The sequence below is a fragment of the Rutidosis leptorrhynchoides genome, chromosome 7 (assembly GCF_046630445.1).
Source record: "Rutidosis leptorrhynchoides isolate AG116_Rl617_1_P2 chromosome 7, CSIRO_AGI_Rlap_v1, whole genome shotgun sequence".
Taxonomy (NCBI): domain Eukaryota; kingdom Viridiplantae; phylum Streptophyta; class Magnoliopsida; order Asterales; family Asteraceae; genus Rutidosis; species Rutidosis leptorrhynchoides.
The window spans coordinates 8,662,025-8,684,604 of NC_092339.1; the positions used below are offsets into that span (position 1 = coordinate 8,662,025).

The 22,580-nt window shown below is 34.9% G+C and overlaps 4 protein-coding genes across 4 annotated transcripts; 1 reads left to right on the forward strand and 3 right to left on the reverse strand.

The window, feature by feature from the left end:
* Window positions 1–1,990: 1,990 nt before the first annotated feature.
* Window positions 1,991–4,312, forward strand: LOC139858515 (small ubiquitin-related modifier 1-like). Its single transcript, XM_071847356.1, has 3 exons — window positions 1,991–2,095; window positions 3,102–3,251; window positions 4,212–4,312. The coding sequence occupies exons 1-3, from the start codon at window positions 2,012–2,014 to the stop codon at window positions 4,287–4,289; spliced, it is 312 nt and encodes a 103-aa protein (XP_071703457.1). The 5' UTR covers window positions 1,991–2,011; the 3' UTR covers window positions 4,290–4,312.
* A 1,457-nt stretch (window positions 4,313–5,769) lies between these two features.
* LOC139858913 (equilibrative nucleotide transporter 8-like) lies at window positions 5,770–20,898 on the reverse strand. The gene is made up of 8 exons (XM_071847750.1): window positions 20,179–20,898; window positions 19,689–19,732; window positions 15,614–15,666; window positions 15,281–15,340; window positions 15,186–15,198; window positions 15,075–15,128; window positions 7,346–7,809; window positions 5,770–6,479 (listed from the first exon to the last, which is right to left on the reverse strand). The coding sequence occupies exons 1-8, from the start codon at window positions 20,896–20,898 to the stop codon at window positions 5,770–5,772; spliced, it is 2,118 nt and encodes a 705-aa protein (XP_071703851.1).
* LOC139857790 (aspartate carbamoyltransferase 1, chloroplastic-like) lies at window positions 10,812–14,575 on the reverse strand. The gene is made up of 6 exons (XM_071846632.1): window positions 14,542–14,575; window positions 13,242–13,748; window positions 12,938–13,077; window positions 12,595–12,768; window positions 11,743–11,979; window positions 10,812–11,145 (listed from the first exon to the last, which is right to left on the reverse strand). The coding sequence occupies exons 2-6, from the start codon at window positions 13,726–13,728 to the stop codon at window positions 11,038–11,040; spliced, it is 1,146 nt and encodes a 381-aa protein (XP_071702733.1). The 5' UTR covers window positions 13,729–13,748; window positions 14,542–14,575; the 3' UTR covers window positions 10,812–11,037.
* Window positions 20,899–21,541: 643 nt separating the features above from the next.
* LOC139856981 (uncharacterized) lies at window positions 21,542–22,447 on the reverse strand. Its single transcript, XM_071845692.1, has 2 exons — window positions 22,363–22,447; window positions 21,542–21,915 (listed from the first exon to the last, which is right to left on the reverse strand). The coding sequence occupies exon 2, from the start codon at window positions 21,907–21,909 to the stop codon at window positions 21,694–21,696; it is 216 nt and encodes a 71-aa protein (XP_071701793.1). The 5' UTR covers window positions 21,910–21,915; window positions 22,363–22,447; the 3' UTR covers window positions 21,542–21,693.
* Between the last annotated feature and the right edge of the window lie 133 nt (window positions 22,448–22,580).

The following is a 22,580-nucleotide window of genomic DNA, read 5'->3' on the forward strand; positions in this document are numbered from 1 at the left end:
TGTTAAGTGCCGTTGTAGATGTTGTTGTCTTTAGCGTTTTTTAAAAAGTGTCTGCTTCGAACGTAGTTAGTTTCGTTTTGTTCATAAAATTATTTCGAGTCTAACGGTGCCGTCGAAAAAATTTAACTCGTGGCGAGTAGGAAGATACGGGCTGTCGTTGTGTTTTGCGTTTTTTTAAAAAGTATCCGTTTTGAACGTAGTTGGTTTCGTTTTGTTCATAAAATTATTTCGAGTCTGACGGTGCTGTCGTAAAAATTTAACTCGCGGCGAGCAGAAAGATACGAGCTGTCGTTGTGTTTAGCGTTTTTTAAAAAGTGTCCGTTTCGAACGTAGTTAGTTTCGTTTTGTTCATAATTTTTTTTTGAGTTTAACGGTGTGGTCGGTGGAATTTAACTAGCGGCGAGCAAGAAGATACGGATTGTCAAAGTGTTTGGGTGAAGTTTTTATTTTAAGTAAGAGAATTTATGTTTTACCCCTGAATTTTGGTGTAGGTTTTATAAGTTGGTTATAGTTGAGGGGGTTTTTTAGACTTTTTTGAATTCACTTTGGTAAGTTGTCGTTTTATACATGTTTTGTTCATTTGATCGTGTCAAACGACACACATACCTACGGACTGTCAAAGTGTTTGAGTGGAGTTTTTATTTTAAGTAAGAGAATTTATGTTTTACCCTCTGAATTTTGGTGTAGGTTTTATAAGTTGGTTAAAGTTGAGGGTTTTTTTTTAGACTTTTTTGAATTCGCTTTGGTAAGTTGTCGTTTTATACATGTTTTGTTCCTTTGATTGTGTCAAACGACGCACATACCCACGAGGTTTAGTATATTAAGGGTTTAATGTTTGCTATTAACTTTTTATAATTTTTTATTAATTTTGACAGTAAATATTTTTATTTATGCGGTATGATTTTTGCTGAAAATTATATAAATGATTTTTCATCCTCATTTCTATTTGAATAAAGTAAATATGAGAATGTTATATACATTTAATTGGGTGTAGAAACAATATATCGTTAGTTCATACAATTATAAAAATTTTAAACTTTGATAGATGAGCTTTTAACTTGTTTTTTAATTAATAATTTATTATTTATTATTGGTTCCATACTCAATTTATATGTATAACATTCATATTATTGTATTGTTAGTCCAGTGATAATAATTCATACAACTTTGTTAGAGGTTGAGAGTTCGATTCCCAGAGGCAATAACATTGTACACAATGATATCCCCTTGATCTTGAAATCCAGCCAAAGTCACATTTCGCATATTGCGTTACGGGGACAGCAGAGGAGGATGGTTTTACCAACCATCTTGGAGCGAGTTATGCAACTGCGAAATGATCGCGTAGGTGGTTTAGTTCATATGAACAGAGGCGATTCTAATAAGAGACCCGTGGGGTCACGGGACACCGCTAGTTTGAAAATTTTTATTAAAAAATACTCTATAAATTGTATAGGACACCACTAAATTTAAATGTATGACCCCATATATTTTTCAAATCTATAGTAATTCTTTTAAATTGTATAGAACACCTATAAATTATACTACTCGGACCCCATATATTTTTTGAATTTATAATTTTTTTAAAGGTAAATTATCACTAAAATAGCAATCTAATATAATTGGTGCTGAAGATTTTTTTTGAGACCCCATTGAATTAGAATCCTATAATTGCCACTGCATATGAATGATCTCAAATTGCTTTTCAGAAAAAATTATAACATTCACATATTCTCACTACTCTTTCTATTTAACTAATTTGTTTTAAAATAAGTAAACCATCAAGTGTTTTCGTTAAAATTTATACTGTAGTAAACGGTAATAATAATATATAATATATATAACGAATAAACTTTTGCATTTTATTTTATTTTATTATATTAAAATTGCCTGCCAATTTATATTTAGCTAAAAACAAGAAAAAACCCCTCTCATTGGACCGTCATTAAAACGTCAGTGTCCACTTTCCACTTAGCTTACTGTGTGACACATTTTGATCGATCAGAGTAAGAACATGTCGATCATCAACGGTGAAAAGAACAAACCAGCTGGAAATCAAAAGGATTTCATCATTTTGAAGGTCAAAGGCCACTTTAAGGTTATTTTTTGTTTTTTTTACTTTTAGCTTCATCATTTATAAGTATCCCATATGTTCAGTGTAAGATAATTGTTATACTTCATACTGTTTATAAACTTATTGTACGGACTCCGGAGTATGGTTTCGTAGTTAGGGTTCAAATTCAGTATTTTGGTTTCATATCCATTTTTATGTAATTTATAACATTCGTATGTATTTGTACTTTAAGTTAAAAGGTGAAACCCCATATGTTTTGTACTTGTTGTGGGTACATCAAAAGGATGAGTTCCCAGATTTTAGACAAATACGGAGTATATTTTTACTAGTTAAACAAAATAGCCATTAGAGGGCTTCCAACCTTGACAAACTTCCTCACACGACCAGATGTCATATCAATGCTACATCAACACTTTTTTCACCAAGACTAATTTAGGACTAAACACTAACAATCATTTTCATAAAAATTGTACCCATTATATTATTTAATTGATTAAATGTACAAGTATACAAGCAAAAAGTACTGCTAATACTTCAATATCCTCGTCCTCGAGTTTGCATGAGAAAGAAAGAAAATAGTGCGAATGGCCAGGGCGGGAGTCAGGGCTGGTTGGTGACATCAGCGCCCTGCAAGGCGGTGGTCACGGCGGTGACTAGGAGGTACCGATGGGAGCACTCTTATCACTTGTCAAGGAAACATGTTGTAGTAAGAATGACGCGTTTTGGCCCGATACGAAATAATTGTTCATCGTATTTATACATCTATTTGTTATCATATTTATGCATCTAGTTTCCATATGGGTGGGTGATAGTACACCTTCCTATTCAATAAAATTCTAATACAATTTTAATTTGGTGCCTAAAAAGTTATGCAAATCATACTATCTTGGAGTGATGTGTGATGTATGTTAGTACCTAGTGCTAGCATGTTTCCTTTGAATTTTGTTAAAAAAGTCAATTTTCAACATGGTTTATGTGATATATATTGCATCATGTGCTATTTGATTATGGGCTTCTCATTGTTGTGTAGGAAGGGCGTGAGTTATTCTTTCAGATCAAGCGTACGAAACAATTCAGGAGGCTAATGAATGCCTATTGTGACAAAACTTCACAAGAACGTAACTCTCTTGTATTCTTGTTTGATGGGAGTCTTATTCGACCTGACCAAACGCCAGACGAGGTTTAGCTTTCTACTGTCACCCACACACATATACTTGTATAGTTGTATGTTGGTAAAAAGTGTAAGCACATTGAAAATACCCAGTTATATACAAATGGCTTGATTTCAAGTGTGTTTTCTTTTTAATGGGTCAAATCGATAAAAGATAGTAGCCTATGTTTTAAATTTTTTCGACTAAAAACAGGAATTAAAATTGAGGTAGATCTAAAAGTGTTACAAATTGAGTCAGACCCGACCCGACATCGTCTGATTGATAGATCCTACAATCTATTTGACCCAACTGTTGAAACTATACTTAATTGCAACTCATTGCACAAATACAACCTAGTGAACACAAACTCGTGAACCCACAATTGAGACTTCCTTAAACTGTCCCTACTAAAAACGACGTTGACACGTGTTAGAAGCCAAACCGATTGCAACCCAACAACATCAGCCACCACAAAACACAAACACACCCGAACAAGGAGTCCACCGAGGCATTGCCTGAGTGGTGTACGAGGGGGCGGCCTGTTTATCCTCAACGAGTAGGCGCATGTTCGATTCCAAGGGTCGGGATTTAATTGGTACCGCCAACAATTAGCTTCTCGGAGGGGGTTTTTCCAACCTTCAACCGTACTGCCAGGGTTGTTGCGATTTTGGTTTCCTCCCAATGCGTGTGTGGGTGGCATATGATCGTGGAGGTGGTTAAGTCCTCTCTGGGTGATGTCGATACTGCCGTTCAAAAAAACAAAAAACTTCAACAATTATTATTGAATGTACTTGGCATGTTATGGCCCGCCATCCAACTCGCCTGACCTGCTCATTGTGCCAAATCTAATGTTGTATGCTTTTAGGTAGTTATGAGTCTTTCAGGAACACTTTATATAGATCACATGCACCAGCACACGACTTATGCGTGTATAACATCTGTTCTTATGATGTACCGAGTTGCTAATCTGGAACTTTTTGCTCAAACAGCTAGATATGGAGAACAAAGATGAGATCGAAGCCATGACGCACCACACGGGAGGTACTGCTTTAATCCCACAGACATAGAACACTTGATACTAATGTTTGCCCTTAACTGTTTGACTGATGTTTATAATAATAATAATAATAATATGTTGCTCTGATCATATGGCCTTTTGGATATGTCCTAGAAATGGCTCTTATATAAGCCAATTTTTAACTGTTAAATGATGTATGACTCGGTTTAGTTATTAACTAAGATCCAAAGTTTATCTCTATTGACACTTTGACCCATCAAATATAAAAATGTAACCCAAACCAAACAGTTTTAAAGTAAAAGATCTTCTCTTATTTAACAACTCTTCTTTTCTTTTTAGTATATGACCATTGTCATTGCTGGGACTACGCCCGTGTTTTGTTTGAGCCATCTTCTTCAACATCTTGGTATTTGTTCCTCCATTAAGCATTTAAGCTAAGTAACCAAACTAAATTTCATCTCTTTAAAATTTCAGTAAATGTCAGAACATTATACGATCCAAAAGTAGAAAAAGATAATTCTGAAAATTTATAGATTACTAATTATTATAAACGTAAACACAACAAATTACATATATAACCTCTTTAATTACTCTTATATATTATTAACAGATTAAAGTTAAAAAAAGTAGTAAAACTAAAATGCATGTTAAATTATGCATTATTTGAGATTTTCACATATGCACGTATCTAATGTGCACATATGAACTATAAATATATAAATTCAGTTTTAAATATAACTTTGAGATTTTCTGAAACCAATTTTTTTAAATGTTTCAAATTACATGAAATAAAGGGCCAATTATTTGCTCATGTCCACAACTCTTAAAAAAATGGGCCTACCCTAACATGCTAATTTACCAAGTCATTTTGGGCTGCTCGTGCTACTGGGTGACTTCTTGACCAAGTGACCATTCAGGTCCAGTTTAGGTTCGCACTCCGATGAAGTGAGTTGTTATACTTGCTCTGATGAACTGAATTCTTATGCAACCGAACTAGAAATACATGTTTTTTTTTTAACAGCAGTACGAGATCACTCAGGGGGATTTAACCACCCACGCGTTCATCTCGCTGCAGTTGCATAATCGGCCCCCAACTGCTGCCCAGGAGAAAAGCCCGCCCAATGCGAGGGCATGGACGGTAAAACCCCCTCCCTCTCTGCCCCCGCAACGCGATGTGCGGAAGACATTCTTAGGTGGAATTGAAGGGTAAAGGGGCAACCTTGTGTGCAATGTTGCACCCCACGGGAGTCGAAGTCCTGACCTCTCGCTACGAGAGGCAGACCACACTATCATATGAGCTACAACACAAGGTTAGAGATTAGAGAAATACATGTTCTATAACTAAACTTACTAAAGTACATCCATGCGCAAATCGCTAATCGCAAATCGACCACAAAAACGAAAAATGTAATTAACCCAATACAATAACTTGCAGCACATCATTATCATTATAAACACAAAACTAGGGATATATTAACATAATACCAATTTAGAATTCTTAGTTGCATACATATTATTTAAATTGTATTCTAAAGATTCCACAGCCAACCAAGTGCCGAACCAACGGCTAACCCAACAACCAAAAACGTCTCCATAGCGATCCCAACCACCTCCGATTCGTCTATAGGAACCAACTTTGGTGCAAGAATCATAAGCACACTAGTCAAATACCCATTGCTTGTTCCTAGTATCAAAGTCAAAACTATCACCAGAAACTCACTATGCATCCATTTGGGTCCATAAATACAACCTATAAAAAGTGGATAAAAAACCAATCTAACCATACAACACCATATTGCCCCCTTACTCCTAACAGGTACATAAATTGCAGTCAAACACTTACCTAAAAAATCACCAACATCATACATTGTGAGTAGAATTATAGGATACCAATCCTTGAACTTGGACGATTCAACGTTCTCACTTAAATACCCTGGGAAAATCGAAAGTGAAACAATGTATAGTATGAAGACTGCGAGTACTTGCCACCGGATCTTTTTTACCACTACCCAAAAAGATGACTGTAATGACTTATGATGGGTCAGAGCCAGGTCAATGTGTTTTCTGTTACGGTAACATTTAATTACTGGTAACTTGTGTAACAAATTAGTGCAAATGATGCACGAAAGCACGATGAGAACGCTGGTAATAAAGTAGATCCGTGTGCTGATCCGCAGACCTTTTTGTGTGTGTGGAAGCGACGCCTTTGTTAAGATTCTTAATATAGAAACCATAAGTCCTGTATAATAAGGATCATATTAATCCGTGGGATCGGTTTTTCTTATCAAAAATAAGTTAATGTGAATTAACTTAAGTAAACAGACAGATTTCAATTTTTTTACTGTTCAGATTATACGGGAAGAAACTACCCAAGGCTATTGTCCGGAGAAACTACCTGGGAAGGGTAACTAGTTTTGGGAAGGGTAACTAGTTTTACTCAAATGTATTCGGCTTAACCGGGTTATCCCGTGACTATTTCTAATTCGGGGGAGAAAATATCCGGGAAGCAGAATTATTTTACTCAGCTGTACGCAGTCTAACTGAGTTATATAACCGTTTCGACCCTGGGAGAAACTAGCCGGAGAAACTACCTAGAAAGGGAAATTATTTTTCCTCGGACATACGAGGTATAACCGCACTTCAAATAATCTTGTAGTTTTAACACATTTTGAACTAGTTTTAAACACTTATTGAAAGAGTTTTTCACACTTAAAAATGTGAATACAAGTTAGAAGTGAAGAAAATATGGCGTCAAAAACTTTGAAGCGTGGAAAAATATGGTGTCAACAATTCCAAGTGTTATTACTTTTTTAACACTTTTAAGTGTCATTGGGTTTTACCTTTTGACGCTTTAAGCGTTAAAAATTTTTGTGACACTTATAGGTATCATAAAAATGTCTAATTATCCACGTTTTAAACCGTCAAAGAATGAAAACGTCAAAATGAAACTTAGCTTTATTTTGTAGTGCAGGTTATCCTATAACCGTTTTTGATAGTCTCTTTAATCAACTCTGAGATAACTAGATGATCTTGAGAGCTCTTACCTAGCCACTAGCCTATATTGGATGGTTGAATTAGTTAAAGAAGAACCCGTAAAAATCATACCGGCGGTAGCATTGCCGGCGAATACAGCTTGCATGTACCGTCCGGGAAGTTCTCCGGTAGATCCAACTAAACTTCCACCCACTAATCCGTTAGCCAAACCACTAACCACAACCATCGTAACAAGCACCGAAAAATCTATATCCGTTCGAACACCAGGGTCAACCCAATCAGTCAAAGGTGGCACCATGAGAGCCAAAATAAACAAACTCTGACCCACATTCATACGCACCCGAACCGAAGATTGCTTAATCCGGCTGGAGCAACACATGAGAGTAAAAAGAACTGTAACGGAAGCAGACATATAACCAACCGAAAACACTTTGTTGATGTGTTTGTTTGGGTATGAATATTGAAAATAGTCAACGGCTGTTATGAAAGCATTCCATGGAACCAAATAACCAGCACCAAGTAAGAAATGAATCATGTATGCTAAATGGTAACTGTCTTTTGGTTCGTCGATATTTGTTTCCGGCTTAATCGGTGATTGTAAGACGTCCATTTTCGTGGAGTTTGTTTTTTTCAGTTAGTAGTCAAACGGTTGGTTTATGCATGGATGTAGGCACTCTTTATTTTTGATTGAAAGTTAGATGCAACGTGTCCACAAAGACAAAGAAAATGTTATTCGTGTATGAACGAATGTTACAAATGTATTACTCCGTTAGTCGCGTATTAAGGTCCATTATTTTACTTTAGGCCCGTATTAATTTTATTATTCATTATAAAATTTGAAAACTAAATATATTTTTTTTTTGAACAGCTGTTAGGATCACCCAGGAAGGACTTAACCACTCACGCGGTAATCTCCCCCCTCCCCTTTAACCCCAACGCGATGTGGAAAAGTTGTCATGGGTGGAACTTCATGGCATTGTGGGTTAATATGTAACCAACGAGGTCGAACTAGTGACCTCTCTTTGGGCAGGCCACCAACCGCTGAATCACATCACAACTTCGAAAACTAAATATAATTAGTTGTACAATGCGAGTATTATTTACTATAATGAATATTAATCTATCAATATTCAAATAACAAAAAAGTGAAATAATTTTAAATTATTAATAGATGGCAAAAATATCATTATATATTATATATAAAAATAATAGTACTCCCTAATGATTATGCTTTTTTAGTATGAACGGATGTGACAAATGGATTATTCTCTCCGTCTCAAATCTATTATCTTACAAAAAACATGCACTTTAAGAAAAATGACATGTCACATGTATCATTTTGTTAACTTTCTAATTTTACCTCTTTCTTTTTATTTATCTTTTTTTGTCCTACATGAATAAACTAAGGGCACAAATTTTTTTTCTCTTACATTATTCTTATCCATTTATAGAAGTTGACACTTAATTTGAGACATTTCAAAATATAATAGTGAACAATAAATTTGGGACGGAGAAAGTACTACATAGCAAATATTTATTTTATTAAGAGATATGGAACATAATTCACAAAATGATATCACTATTTTCATCCCATATACCATATTGAATTGTTTCATCACGTTGTTACATAGTTTTAGGGAGCTTTCAGCTTTCTTACAAGAAAAACATCCATAACGGTGACGTTTTTCTTTGTTTCATGGGGATATTTTTCATTTTATAATAATACGCCATTTGTGGGATGTGAAGCCTACATTTTGGGAGAGTTGTGAGTGTATAGCATATGTATATTATATTAAATCTTCTCACAATTTATGTTTTATCACATCACCAATAAAACTATAAGGCCCCTACAAAGCTCACCCCAATAACATTTTCTTACAGCACAACACCTCATAATACAAACTAAGGTGATTTCGTACCCAATTTTTCCCTTCGAGATGTGAACTGGGAAAGGAGCCTTAGCTGCCTTGCGAAAGGAAAGCGAAGACTCTTAAAACCGATAAAACGATCCGGTAACATTGTACTCTATAAGCAACGAAGATTGTTTGGTTGCTTATGGTCATACTCATTCAGACTTCAGAAAGCCTCAACCGTAACAAATGATCGGGTCAATACTTTGTTTTCCCCAAGCTCCGAATTCTCAAAGCCCGATGGGCCGGAAGAAGGGCCCAGCAGAGAATGAAGGAAAATGGAGCCCGCCGAACCCCATGATAAAAGAAAATGTCGACCATAAGAAGCAAACACCACAATTACAACAAAAATCAAGAATAAGAGAACTCTTTTTTTTTTTTTTTTTTTAACAACGATATCGACATCGAATACTCTCATTTGTCACACACACACACGTTAGGAGGAAACCCAATTCACGACGATGTTGGCAGTACCATCGAAGGTTGGGAAAAAAACCCCAGAGACCTTCCCAAATCGCATTGATGTTGGCAGTACCATCAAAGGTTGAAAATTCCCTGCTTGGAGTGAGAATTGAACATGGGTTGGCAGTACCCCAAGTTGAATCTCACCCCATACCACTCAAGTCAAGCTTCGGTGGTAAGAGGAGAACTCTCTTTTACACTATGAAATTCTTATTTAATAGTAAATAAGGATTAAAGTGTTAGGGTCAAAGGTTGCGCTTGCGACAATCCGAAGGTTGCACAAGACCTCTTTAACCTCGCCCGCGTGTTAGCTTGCTTGTACTATCGCTCGCCTCTGCTTTCTAGGTAGCTTCTTTATGGCAAACGCTATCGTAACCTAGCTTGCACTACATCTTGCTAATGTCGTCTGAATTGCCTTGCAAGCGCTACATCTATATGGCAAGCTCACGTCGCCTTCGTCTCGCCTTCTTCATATGGCAAGTGCTACCTGTCGCTTGCACTACATCGTTTGACGATAACCTTGTCTGACCGCTTCTGCTCTGACTGAGTTGAGAGCTTCTTTATGGCAAACGCTATCGTAACCTAGCTTGCGCTACATCTTGCTAATGTCGTCTGAATTGCCTTGCAAGCGCTACATCTATATGGCAAGCTCACGTCGCCTTCGTCTCCCATTGTAGTCGCCTTCTTCATATGGCAAGCGCTACCTGTCGCTTGCACTGCATCGTCTGACGATAACCTTGTCTGACCGATTCCGCTCTGACTGAGTTGACCGTCACTGGCTCGTTCATTCACTTGCTCATGAACCCGCAGCTTTGCCATAAGCTACGAAAGGGGCCTCGGCCCAGGTAGGGGCATCATAAGTGTCAAAGTTACACCAAACTTTATTATGCAGTGAGATTCCTAAATTGTTTAGTCATTTGAAGCGTTGACGTCACAGCAAGAAATTAACATCTGAATTCTGAACAAATCTTATCCATTTTTTTTCTTTTTTTCCTTTTTCTCTTATACTTTCTTTGTTGCAAAATAGGGTACATGTAAATTTTGAAATTTATTTTTGTAGAAGTTGTCTGGATGTATCATTTCTCTTTTACTATTATCCTTTCTCTAACATCAGCCATAATAATAATAATATAATAATGGTTATTATATCAACTTACATATATGAGATATTGAGATCTTATAGACAAATGTAAAAAATTGCACATTTATTATTAGGACTCTGGTTGAAAAACAACTCAAACTTTCTGATCATAACAAGATACGCTGCATATGATGAAAGTTATGAACAGGTTGTCCGGTAACCTTATTACATGTCCACTTGATTCAAAATTGTAAACAACAAATGAGTGAAATTAACCTTATTACATGCAGATTTTGGTGTTAGGATCCCAAACGGACACGAAGGATGCTGCAGCTACCAAAACATGGATGTCACCAACCGAGAAGTAACAGCTTCAACAAAGCCATTCGAATGTAAAGCCCGTTTTTTGCTTGTCTAAAGTACGCAGCTCTTGGATCCCCATCTACTTCTACCGTGATCTACATAGCATCACAAAACGGTAAATGCACTATTTGAATCATGATTCATGAAACAAGACATCAAACTTGAACAGGCAAAACGGGCACCTTGGGTCTATACCATATGCAGACCGTTTTATCCATTTATTAACGAATGTGTGAATTATTGATAAAAACATGAAGAAGGTTATATACATTAGAAATGGGGTAACTGCACAGATACAAACCTGTTTTCACAGTTTCTCCAATTAAGGTAACGTACTCAGACAATTACGCTAGGAACCTACTTTCAACTTATCATCAATCATAGTATCTTATGTTAAAATGTACGCCGTATGATTAATAAAAGGTTATAAGGAAGTTGGTATCATTTGTAGAAAAGGAAAATTTCTGAACGTAAGTTGCAATAATGAAACTATTTTGTTTATTTATCGTTTTAGTTTGAGCCCTTTTATATATAAAGAGGGCAAATCAATTAGGAGTAAATGGGTTTAAATTTCGACATCTGACTGAAATAGACAAAGTAGTCAGGGATAGTTGTTATGTACAAAAAAACTGTCTCGTTTCAACCCATGACCCGTTTCGACCCAAATCCGACCCATTTAGGAGCAGCCTTACCTCATCAAGCCTAGGGAGAGGATGCATGACCACTGCATGTTTCTGCATGACACTCAAGATATCACGATTGACAATGTACTTTCCACGAGCATCGTCATAAAGATCAATTCTTTCCCCAAACCGCTCTCGTTGGATGCGAGTTTGATATACCACGTCACATTTGGAAGCTACTTCGATTAGATCTGCACTTTCTTCCCATTCGATTCCCTTTGAAGTCAAGTACTCCTTTATGTCATCCTATTGACCAAACAAACATATAAACAAGTACATCATTGTGATGTTTATTGCAATGTAAGGGAACATAAGCCTTCCTATGATGGTCTTTCGGGTTAGATATGAAGCATGATTTGAACAGTAATGTTCGCTTATGACTTATGAGGTAATTAGAATATTTTTTTTATGTTTTTTTTTTCTTTTCAGTTTGATCCTTTTGCTGTCTTGGATCTCCCTGAAGATTTAGGTAGAGTTACAAGTTTTGACCCATTTAAGTACAAAAAAGTTGATTCAGGTCATCTATTACTCTAATCGATTGGAATCTTAAAAAATAGTTCAGGAGGGAGTGAAGGGACGGGTCAAAAATTGGCCAAAAGTTTGTTTTAGAAAGCTTAATAAAACATCCTATATTTGACACACAAAAAGTCAAATATTTTGACACAACCCATTGATTAACCCAACCAGCATCATTTGCCACCGAAGATGTATGGAAATTAACACATCGCGTAATACTATGTACTTGATCAATCATTTTCTTTAGACCATTATTTGTATGTGCTCAAAAATGTGTTAATAACCAATGGCCTCCCTTTGAAACTCAAATCGAAGACCTTCAAGATCTTCACACTAAGTCCATACCTTCATTTTGACAACCTCCGGAGAAACAAAGTAGATCTTCACATCATTGTATTTGGCTAGAAGATATGCAAGGGATCGCACGGTTCGTCCATTAGCAAGATCCCCGACCAGTCCAACTTTAATTCCATCCAATTTACCTATCTCTCTTTCAATAGTGTAAACATCAAGAAGGGCCTGTTGTATTTGTCACAAAATAAAATCAACAAAAATAATCCACTAAGAAAAAACCCAAATGCACAAAGATTACAGTCATCTATGAAAAGTAAACAAAAGACGCTATATATCTAGATATTAAGGATAATAATCTATAGCTATATCGATTAAATAAAGACACACAATGTACCTGAGTAGGATGCTGTCCAGGTCCATCACCAGCATTTATGACGGGGATGTTAGCTGTCATGGCAGCTCTTCGAGCAGCCCCACTTTCAAAATGCCTCATTACAATTATGTCCGAATACCCTTCAACCGTCCTTATTGTATCTGCAAAACAGTATCGTATCAAAACTCAACATCACAAAAGATCAAGAAACACTTGAAACAACAAGAGTTGGCCAAAATGTATCAGTCAAAACGTGTTAAGTTGACCCTGAACATTTTGGTCTTGCAGTTTTATATATACAGAAATATACACCTCTATAATCTACCTTCAAGTGTCTCTCCTTTTGCAGCAGATGAAAACTCGCGTGCATTTTCTGTTGTCAAAACTTCACCACCCAACCGTTTCATTGCTGATTCAAACGAAAGCCTGGTCCTGGTTGAAGGTTCATAAAACAGAGTAGCCATTAAATAACCTTTCAACAGCTGGTTACCACGTGACTTTTTCTCAATCGTTTCCATTTCACGTGTTACTTCAAATATAGCACTCAGTATCTCCCTATCAAACTGTTGTGCTTCAATTACATCGTCAAGCTGAAACGCATCCCCTTTCAAGAAAGTACGATTATTTTCAACGTTTAAAGCCCTGCATTGAAGCCTTCCAGTTTGTCGCCAGGTCGTCTTCAGATGAGACAACCCACCAGATACACAGTTTTTCTTCAAACACTCATTAAAGCAACTCGGTTTATAATAAATCGATTCATGATTTTGCAGGGTGTCATGCAATGTATGTGTAGAAAACGCACAAGATGACATTGCCTCAAGTCGATTTTCACCTGAAAAGTTTGTCCCACAAAATTGTGACCAAAAGTGTACTCACAGATCCACAACATTCAGTTTTTTTTTTTTTTTTTTTTTTTTTTTTTAATATATACAAACAACGTCAAGATGTATATAATCATGTATTTTTTTTTTAACGTCAAACCAATAAATTTCTAAGCTGCAAATCATTACAAGACACGGAACTCAATTTAGCACAACATTAAAGTTGTAATGTAACAGTTTACATTTTGGAATGTCCGATTAAAGTTGCATTGTTTTTTTGAAGGGGTGTTTACAGTTAAACCGTTTATAAAAAAGTTCGAGTAAACGCGATTGTACGCGATTATATGTATGGTGTGTGTTCTGTATATTAGAAAATAACAAAGAACTTTGTAGCATGACAACAGATTAGTGAGATAAATGTAACACTAACAAGTAGCTGAGTTTGATTCCTAATTTTTAACATTAAGTACTAGTTGCAGCCAAGCCCAATGCATATAACATCTAATGTCTATTTTGACTTTAAAAGTCAAACCAAAACCCCTTTTTCCATTATTGAACTCGGTAAGGTCAAATTTCCTGACTGACAACCTAAGTACCATTTTATCATATTCAGAGATAATTGCAGTTAACTTAAATTAGGGCTAATAATGATAGAATATGATGTGTATATTCGATACATCAGTTTGTGAGGTTTTTTCAGAAAAAAATGAAAAAGAAAAATAAATCAACTAATCCTAAAAGTGATAAAAACATGAACAGGCACGATTAAGTACGATAAGGATGAGATTGAAAACGAGAAATTACCTCCAAAATGCAAGGTTTTTTGATTGAGCTCGAATGGAGTGTAAAATGGTGCAATTTTTTTTTTTTTTATCAATTTATAGGGGAATATTTAGCTGGGGTTTAATCGGCAAAGGTTAATATATGTAAATTGTATATTTATTGATTTTCTGTTGCTAAAATGCTACTGTAAAAAGGACTTATACATTTTAATTTTAATTTTTAATAATTATTATATTATAATTATTATTATATAAAAGTCGATTTTAATTATTTTACCTAATTCGCGACATATTGACAATTGTATTAAAATTACCGTTTGATCAACGTAGAATAATACCTAAAGCCTAAAAGAAAGGAAAAACATTACGGTTGCAGTTTACATTATCGTTGCTTTTAATAAGGGTAAGCGTATGGCTCTTGGGCCCAAAAAGAAAGGAAAAAGAGTTGAAAAAACAAACCAATCTTTCCAACAAAGAAAAACTGCGAGAGATAAAGGTTATAAAAAACCTACTCCAATTTCACATGATTAAGCTTTTACAGCCACCTTTTTTAATACTTCATTTGGATTTAGATTTTGATGCAATGAAAAGTATGATTCGAGGCATATACTCGTAATGTTTACAGAATGAATAAATAAACAAGAAGTACCCTTTGGTTAAATTGACATTTGACCATCCACTAAGGAAAAAAAAAAAAAAAAAAAAAAAAAAAAAAAAAACAATTATCGATTCACAGTTATTATATTATAGACTGAACTTACAGATAAAAAAACGTTTTTTTACACATATTGGGTTCAATCTGTACACAGATTGAACCCAATCTGTGTACAGATTGAACCGATACAGATTTTGAGCTCAAACTCGAGTCGCGGTTGTTGTTCATCGCGTCGCGGCTGTTGCTTATCGCATCGCGACTAGTATATAATTCGAATTCGAACTCTGTATAGATTGAGTTCCCTGGGTTCTCTCTCACCCCAGAAGTTTGTAAAAATGGTTGTTTACATCTATTTTAAGTGTTGATCAACAATAGAGAACCAATAATAGGAGAGAACCCACGGAACCAACACAGATTGAACTTAGATCTGCAGACTTACCTTCAATCTGTATGCAGATTGAACTTCGATCTGTATGCAGATTGAACTTTGATCTGCAGCAGACTAAACTTATAGTTAAAAAAAAAACGTTTTTTTTACACAGATTGGGTTCAATCTGTACACAGATAGAGCTCATTTTTTGTACAGATTGAACCCAATCTGTTGTAGATTGAACTTGCAGATTGAACCGAAACAGATTTTGAGCTCAAACTTGCGCCGCGGCTGTTGCTCATCGCGTCGCGACTACTACATAATTCGAATCCGAACTCTGTATAAATTGAGTTCCCTGGGTTCTCTCCCACCCCTAGTTCTCTCTGGATCCCTTCACTATATATATATATATATATATATATATATATATATATATATATATATATATATATATATATATATATATATATATATATACACACACACACACTAGGTTTTTGAGCCCGCGCATTGTACGGGTGTTTACAAAACCGTGCAAAAAATGTAATTTGCAGTTCATATTGGTATGTAAATATCGATACTAAAAAAATAGAAAAAATATAAGAATTATTTAAGAACCCGTGGTGTTGATAAATTTTAAAAATTCTTTTAAGTGTAAGAGCCCGTGGTGTTGACAAATTTTAAAAGTTCTATTGACAAATTTTAAAAGCTCTTTTGAGTTTAAGAGTCTACGGTGTTGAGAAACTTCAAAAGTGATTTTGAGTGGTATTAGTAACTTAATGTCGATAATTTTTTTTCTCATCATTAATATCTTTTTAATTATATAAAAATTATATAAAAATTATATACTACGTGATATTTATAGAAAACATAACGTTAGTTTAAAATTTAAATTATATTATTTTAGAATTATTATATACAATGACCTACTATACAAAAAAAAATACAACCAATATGGATACCAAGTATAATTCAATTTCCACTAGAACTAAAAGTTCCGAAAAAAACTTGATAATTCACATTTTCGTTATTGTGTATTTAATTCACGTTGTGAAATTGCATATTGCCACTTTGGTGCATAACAGTACGAGTTTTGCTCCCTTATTTGTTTCTATATCTTTAGCCTTTCAATGTTTTTTTAGTTTAAGTTTACTAGTTCTTTTCATGTATTTTGGGCTAGTTCTTGTTATGAGCTACACATGCCTCTTTCATTGTATTTGGACAATAAATCTTCATTGTTTTAATGAAAGTTTCTATTAATATAATCATCTTTTTTCGCCGAAAAAAAAAAGTGTTGAATTAAAGATCCTAAAATTATGGAAATGTATAAATTTCCTTTATTTCCTTTGTGTATATATAATATATATATATAATATATGTATGTATATGTTGTATATATAATTATAATGAACAATTAATTCAAATTAATAGCAAAATGCCACATAAGCAAATGCCTTTTTGTAGGTTCAAACGAGAACCACAAAAAAGACGAGAACTGCGAGAACATTTTAATTTTGTAATTTTTATGCATTTAAATTCAACAAATTACATGCAAATGTTAATTAATACTAATATCATTAACAAACATATGTTCATTAGCACAAATTACATGTTAAATTGTTAATTATATGAAATTGTTCACATGTTCAGAAACAAATATGCGATGTGAACGTGAAACTATATATTTGATTATATAAGTAAAATATAAGTGTTTTCAAACTATTTTATGAACATTCGTACTCTCCATCAATATTTATGTGTAATTCAATCTAGCTAAATGTGAAAATCTTTATAAATCAAAAGTTCTCGCGGTTCTCGCCATTTTTGGAGAGCTCGTTTGAACTTTTGACTATATATATATATATATATATATATATATAGTGGTAGGATCAAGAGGGAAGTAACCAATCGGGGGGAAGCAAAAACTTTTTTTTTTTGTTTTTTGAAAAAACTTTGTTCACGAACATTATAGATGGGATGAAAATATGAACATTTAGTAGAGACACTTTGTGATAAATGTTTTTATTTTGGCGGAAAAACTCTCGAAGAAGTAATATATAACAATTATCGTGTTTTTCGAGCGTATGTTGAGGTTTAGCTATTGGGGTTTAGATATTAGGGTTTATAGGGTTTATATATTAGGGTTTAGAAATTTAGGGTTTAGGGTTTAGATTTAGGATTTAAATTGAGTTTTTAACACGAACGGTTTAAAGTTTAGGGTTTAGGGTTTAGAGTTTGGTGTTTTGGGTTTATGGAATAAACCCAAAACACCAAACCCTAAACCCTAAACCCTAAACTCTAAACTCTAAATCGGGCTAAATTTTACTTCACAAAACATGAAGAAAAAAAACGTTCATATTCTTCACGAACAATATTATCTTGAATGTTATTTTTGTCGATCGTTTTCCCGCCTAAATAATAACATTCATCACAAAGTGTCTCTTCTAAACGTTCATATTTTTGTGTGATCTTGATGCCGGAAAAAAAAATTCCAAAAAAATGAATTTTTTTTTTTTTGCTTCCCCCCGCTTCCCCCCGATTGGTTACTTCCCCATTGATCCTGCCACTATATATATATATATATATATATATATATATATATATATATATATATATATATATATATATATATATATATATATATATATATATATATATATATTATAAAGGAAAGAAAAAGATGACGTTTAAGAAAAAAATTAAATTCATCAGCATAACATAACATGATGTCAGTATTCAGCATGATGTTAGGATTATGTGTATATGACGTCAGCTCTCTACATTAAAAAGCAACATGGGGAAAAGTAGGAAATGACAATATTGTGGTTTGCTTTTAGTATGTATTATAACATCATGTCAGTATTCAGCATGATGTTAGGATTATGTGTATATGACGTCAGCTCTCTACATTAAAAAGCAACATGGGAAAAAGTATGAAACGACATTATTGTGGTTTGCTTTTAGTATATATATATATATATATATATATATATATATATATATATATATATATATATATTATAAAGGAAAGAAAAAGATGACGTTTAAGAAAAAAATTAAATTCGTCAGCATAACATAACATGATGTCAGTATTCAGCATGATGTTAGGATTATGTGTATATGACGTCAGCTCTCTACATTAAAAAGCAACATGGGAAAAAGTAGGAAATGACAATATTGTGGTTTGCTTTTAGTATGTATTATAACATCATGTCACTATTCAGCATGATGTTAGGTTTATGTGTAAAAAGCAACATGGGGAAAAGTATGAAACGACATTATTGTGGTTTGCTTTTAGTATGTGTTGGCAATGGCAATGGCAATGGCAATGGCAATGGCAATTGTTAACTATAGTTACTTACTTATATACTTAAAATTACATAACTAAAAAAACATAAGGAATATCTATTCGAAAAATTACTTCTTGTATTATTTTTTCATATGAGAAAATACAAATATAATATTTATTCACTTTTATTCATGACTTTTCTATAGAAGTCTTCATGAATTTATAAGGTAATGTTTTATTATCACAAAACGAGTTCACAAAGTTCAAGGTGCGGAAATGACAAAGTTCGGCGTGTTCATTAAGGACATTTGAGTTCTTTTTATCGGCCTCATGTTTCCTTATAATCTTTTGTACTCATAATTCGTTGTATTCGTTTGCTTTTAGTTTCTTGGTTTTGTCTCGGTTTAGGTTAGGTTAGGTTAGGTTAGGTTAGGTTAGGTGAGGATCGATATAGATAGTTAGTTAGTTAGTTAACCGCTTTCTAGGTACGAGCCTCGTCGGATCCTCGTTTATACTTCTTGTTAAATTCGTTTTCTTTTCGAAAACGTTTTCGTTTTTATAAAGTTTTCGTTATTTTCGGCAAAAAAAAAGTTCTGTGTGCATCATCCCGTTTTGCTCTGCTTTCTCACCACTTTCGAGTCTGGACATTGTAATTTAGAATTTGTCACCTTATAGTCCCAAAAAAATTATTACAAACATTTTTATTATATGTATAGTTTGTTGAATGGTATTTAAACGCAAAAGCTATTGTAAAAACCTCAAAAACTACTATGAAAACGTAGTCCTAACATCATTAAGATTAATTCACCTTGTTACGGGTCTCGTCGCTCGGGGTTCGTCACCCAGGAATTTTACTCGTTAGTGGGGATCAATGTGATTGTCGCTAGTGAAGTTTTCCTCTGCGAACCCAAAAAAAAAAAAAAAAAACATTTTTTACTTCATAAGCTTTAAAACCTCTCGAAAGTAATCACTGTGAATTTGAAAAAATGAATCAAAAAGGTTGAACATGAGTATATGATTCAAAAGGTTGTGCATAAAAAAAGGATTAAAAAGGTTGATCGCTAGAACGGGATTCCATAGGCGAAAAAACCGAAAACCAGCAATAATTCATATACTACGTATAATGGAAGAGATAGAGCTTATAGTAGAATAAATAAAAAATAAACAATTTTATTTTATTCATAAACGATATGATATGATATACATGAGCTAAACAAATCAATGTCCCAATAGTAGAACAATTGCCCACTGACAACATCAGATGCATGACAACTTAAACATGTATGCACAATAAACTCAACAAGCAGACCGCAGCAGAAGATCAAACATGTTTATCATGTTGTACCGGTGGCTGTTCACCAAACTGTGGAGGCATCAGACCATCGAATAGTGGCGGTTCACCGAATCCTGGAGGTGCTGAGCCATCACCTAACGGTGGTTGACCAACTTTTGGAATAGGTTGACCTTGTGGCGGTTCGGGTTGCTCTGGCTCTCTTCTTGGCGGCTTTGGTGGTTTAGGAGGAAATGGAGATGGTTTCGGGGGTTTAGGAGGAAATGGAGGTCTCGGTGGTCGGGGAGGAAATGGCGGATTTGGGGGTTGGGGAGGGAAAGGAGGTGTGGGTCCCGCATATCCGCACATCCCGTAAGTGCAGAACGTAAAAAACGGGCATCGGTTGAAACACTGCCCACAATTGGATGGATTCATGGAGGTATCGGTGCATACACCTCGGCAACATTGCCAAGTAAACGGGCATCGAATCCCGCATACTCCACAATTATTCACATCTGATGTCACCTCAACACAACGATTATTACAACAGCGTCTTCTAACACGAGCTGGTTCCTCACCCTCATTACATATCCATGGCCTATCCTCGCACCCTACAAGGGCTTGTTTCCTAACTCGCCTAAACCATGGCACCATGGTTCCTGACCCGTTTCCTGCATTTTGATCTAACCCAATGAGCCATGTTCGATTGCTCTTGTTACCTTCTGCATGTGCAATACACAAAAGCAGAGGAACAAGAACCAACAGGTGGATTTGAGAATGTGCTAACCTAAACATTTGAAGGATGCATTAGTTGTACACGTGTCAACATTGTGCTGATATTTATAACGTAACTGGTTCATGTTTTTCTTAAGAGCGAGTGTTCTAAGGCTTTCGCTTGTTGCTACGTGTGATTTTTTATATAATTTAACGTGTAAAAAAAAGGTTTTAATAGCTGTATGCTCGTGTGCAGGTTGTCTTGACAAAGACCTTTCTTATAGATTTTTTACATTCCATGTGTGTAAAGCAAGATTAACAGCCTCTCCACTCCACTTTATAACACTATATTCACATTAATTTTAATAGCGCGTAGTCTTGCACACGGGACCTTTATAACGGGCATGAATGACCATGTAAGCCCAACTAGCCTACTAACAAGTAACCAACCCAAATCTTAATCTTACTACTACTGAGTGCATACTAAGAGAGATGAAACGATGAATCGAGAGGCACACCTGCTATATATGCATATGGTATGATGATATGATGATATGATGATATGACATGATATAATACCCACCTTACCAAAATCAAGACAGATGATACTTAAAGTAGACCAAATATCGCTATTAAAGAGCAGAAACTAGTAGACCAAATATTTTTATAAGGTGTAATAACGGCAATGAACTTTTGCGGATGCTCCACTAATAAGCACTTCGAATATCCATTTGACAATTAGTAAGCGTTACCTTAGATCAGTGAACCAAAGTACGAGCAAATGCGTCAAAAAAGCAGATATGTGTTGGGACGAACTCAATTTAATTGCATATTTATGACGAGATTTGAAATACGAACATAAAAGGACATACTGGTTCACTTTTTAGTTTCATGTTCTTTCTCCTCTTCAACTAGTCCATAACGTTTCTTGAACTTAGCAACCTGACCAACACTTTCGGCCATTTGTCTTCTTGCTCTAAAATGATAAACTTTGCCAGTCTGGTGTATTTTGGTCATCATAACATGCATCAGTCGACCACTTTGAGTCACGTATGAGATCCATTGCATCTGAGGGTGAATCCCTTTCTTCATTTCTTCCTGAAATTAAAAGCAAACATAAGACAAATAATATTCACTAGCTCACAAAGCAAAGTAAACATAGCTATATGGTACCACAAATCCAATTAAAGCAATATGATTGAACAGTGATTGTGATAGCTGAATCGTATTTTACTCAAGTTTGTTTATAAGGAGTGAGCAATTTGCTAACAAGCAATGCACTGTCTTCATTGGGGCATTAGATCGAACACGTGGTGCTCGTTAACAAAAAACAATCTTTTGGCATCGAAATGAACGCAACACCATTAAAACAAACAATTTTTTTTCTACAAACAATGGCACGATACAAGATAGCATTTCCTAATTTCTGGGAAGGTAAAACAAGATTGGATTTCATAAGTGAAACGATACGATATAGCATTGATATTGATATTTGATATCAAAAGAAAACAAAAACCTGCTAAAACGATGAAAGTTGATATTCACCGGCCTCTACTTTGATCCTTTCTGGCCTTGACTGAAAAGGGAGTTGGATATAGCTCACTGGTGGTGGCCTGACTCGAGTTAGACTCCGCTGGTATGCAACTGTTATCCCTAACCTGAAGTATCCACACCTCCTTTAGCTTAGTGTGGGGCAGCGGGGAGAAGGGTTTTACCTGCCATACCCTCGGATTGGTCCGGGTTTCCTACAGTACAGTAGTTGA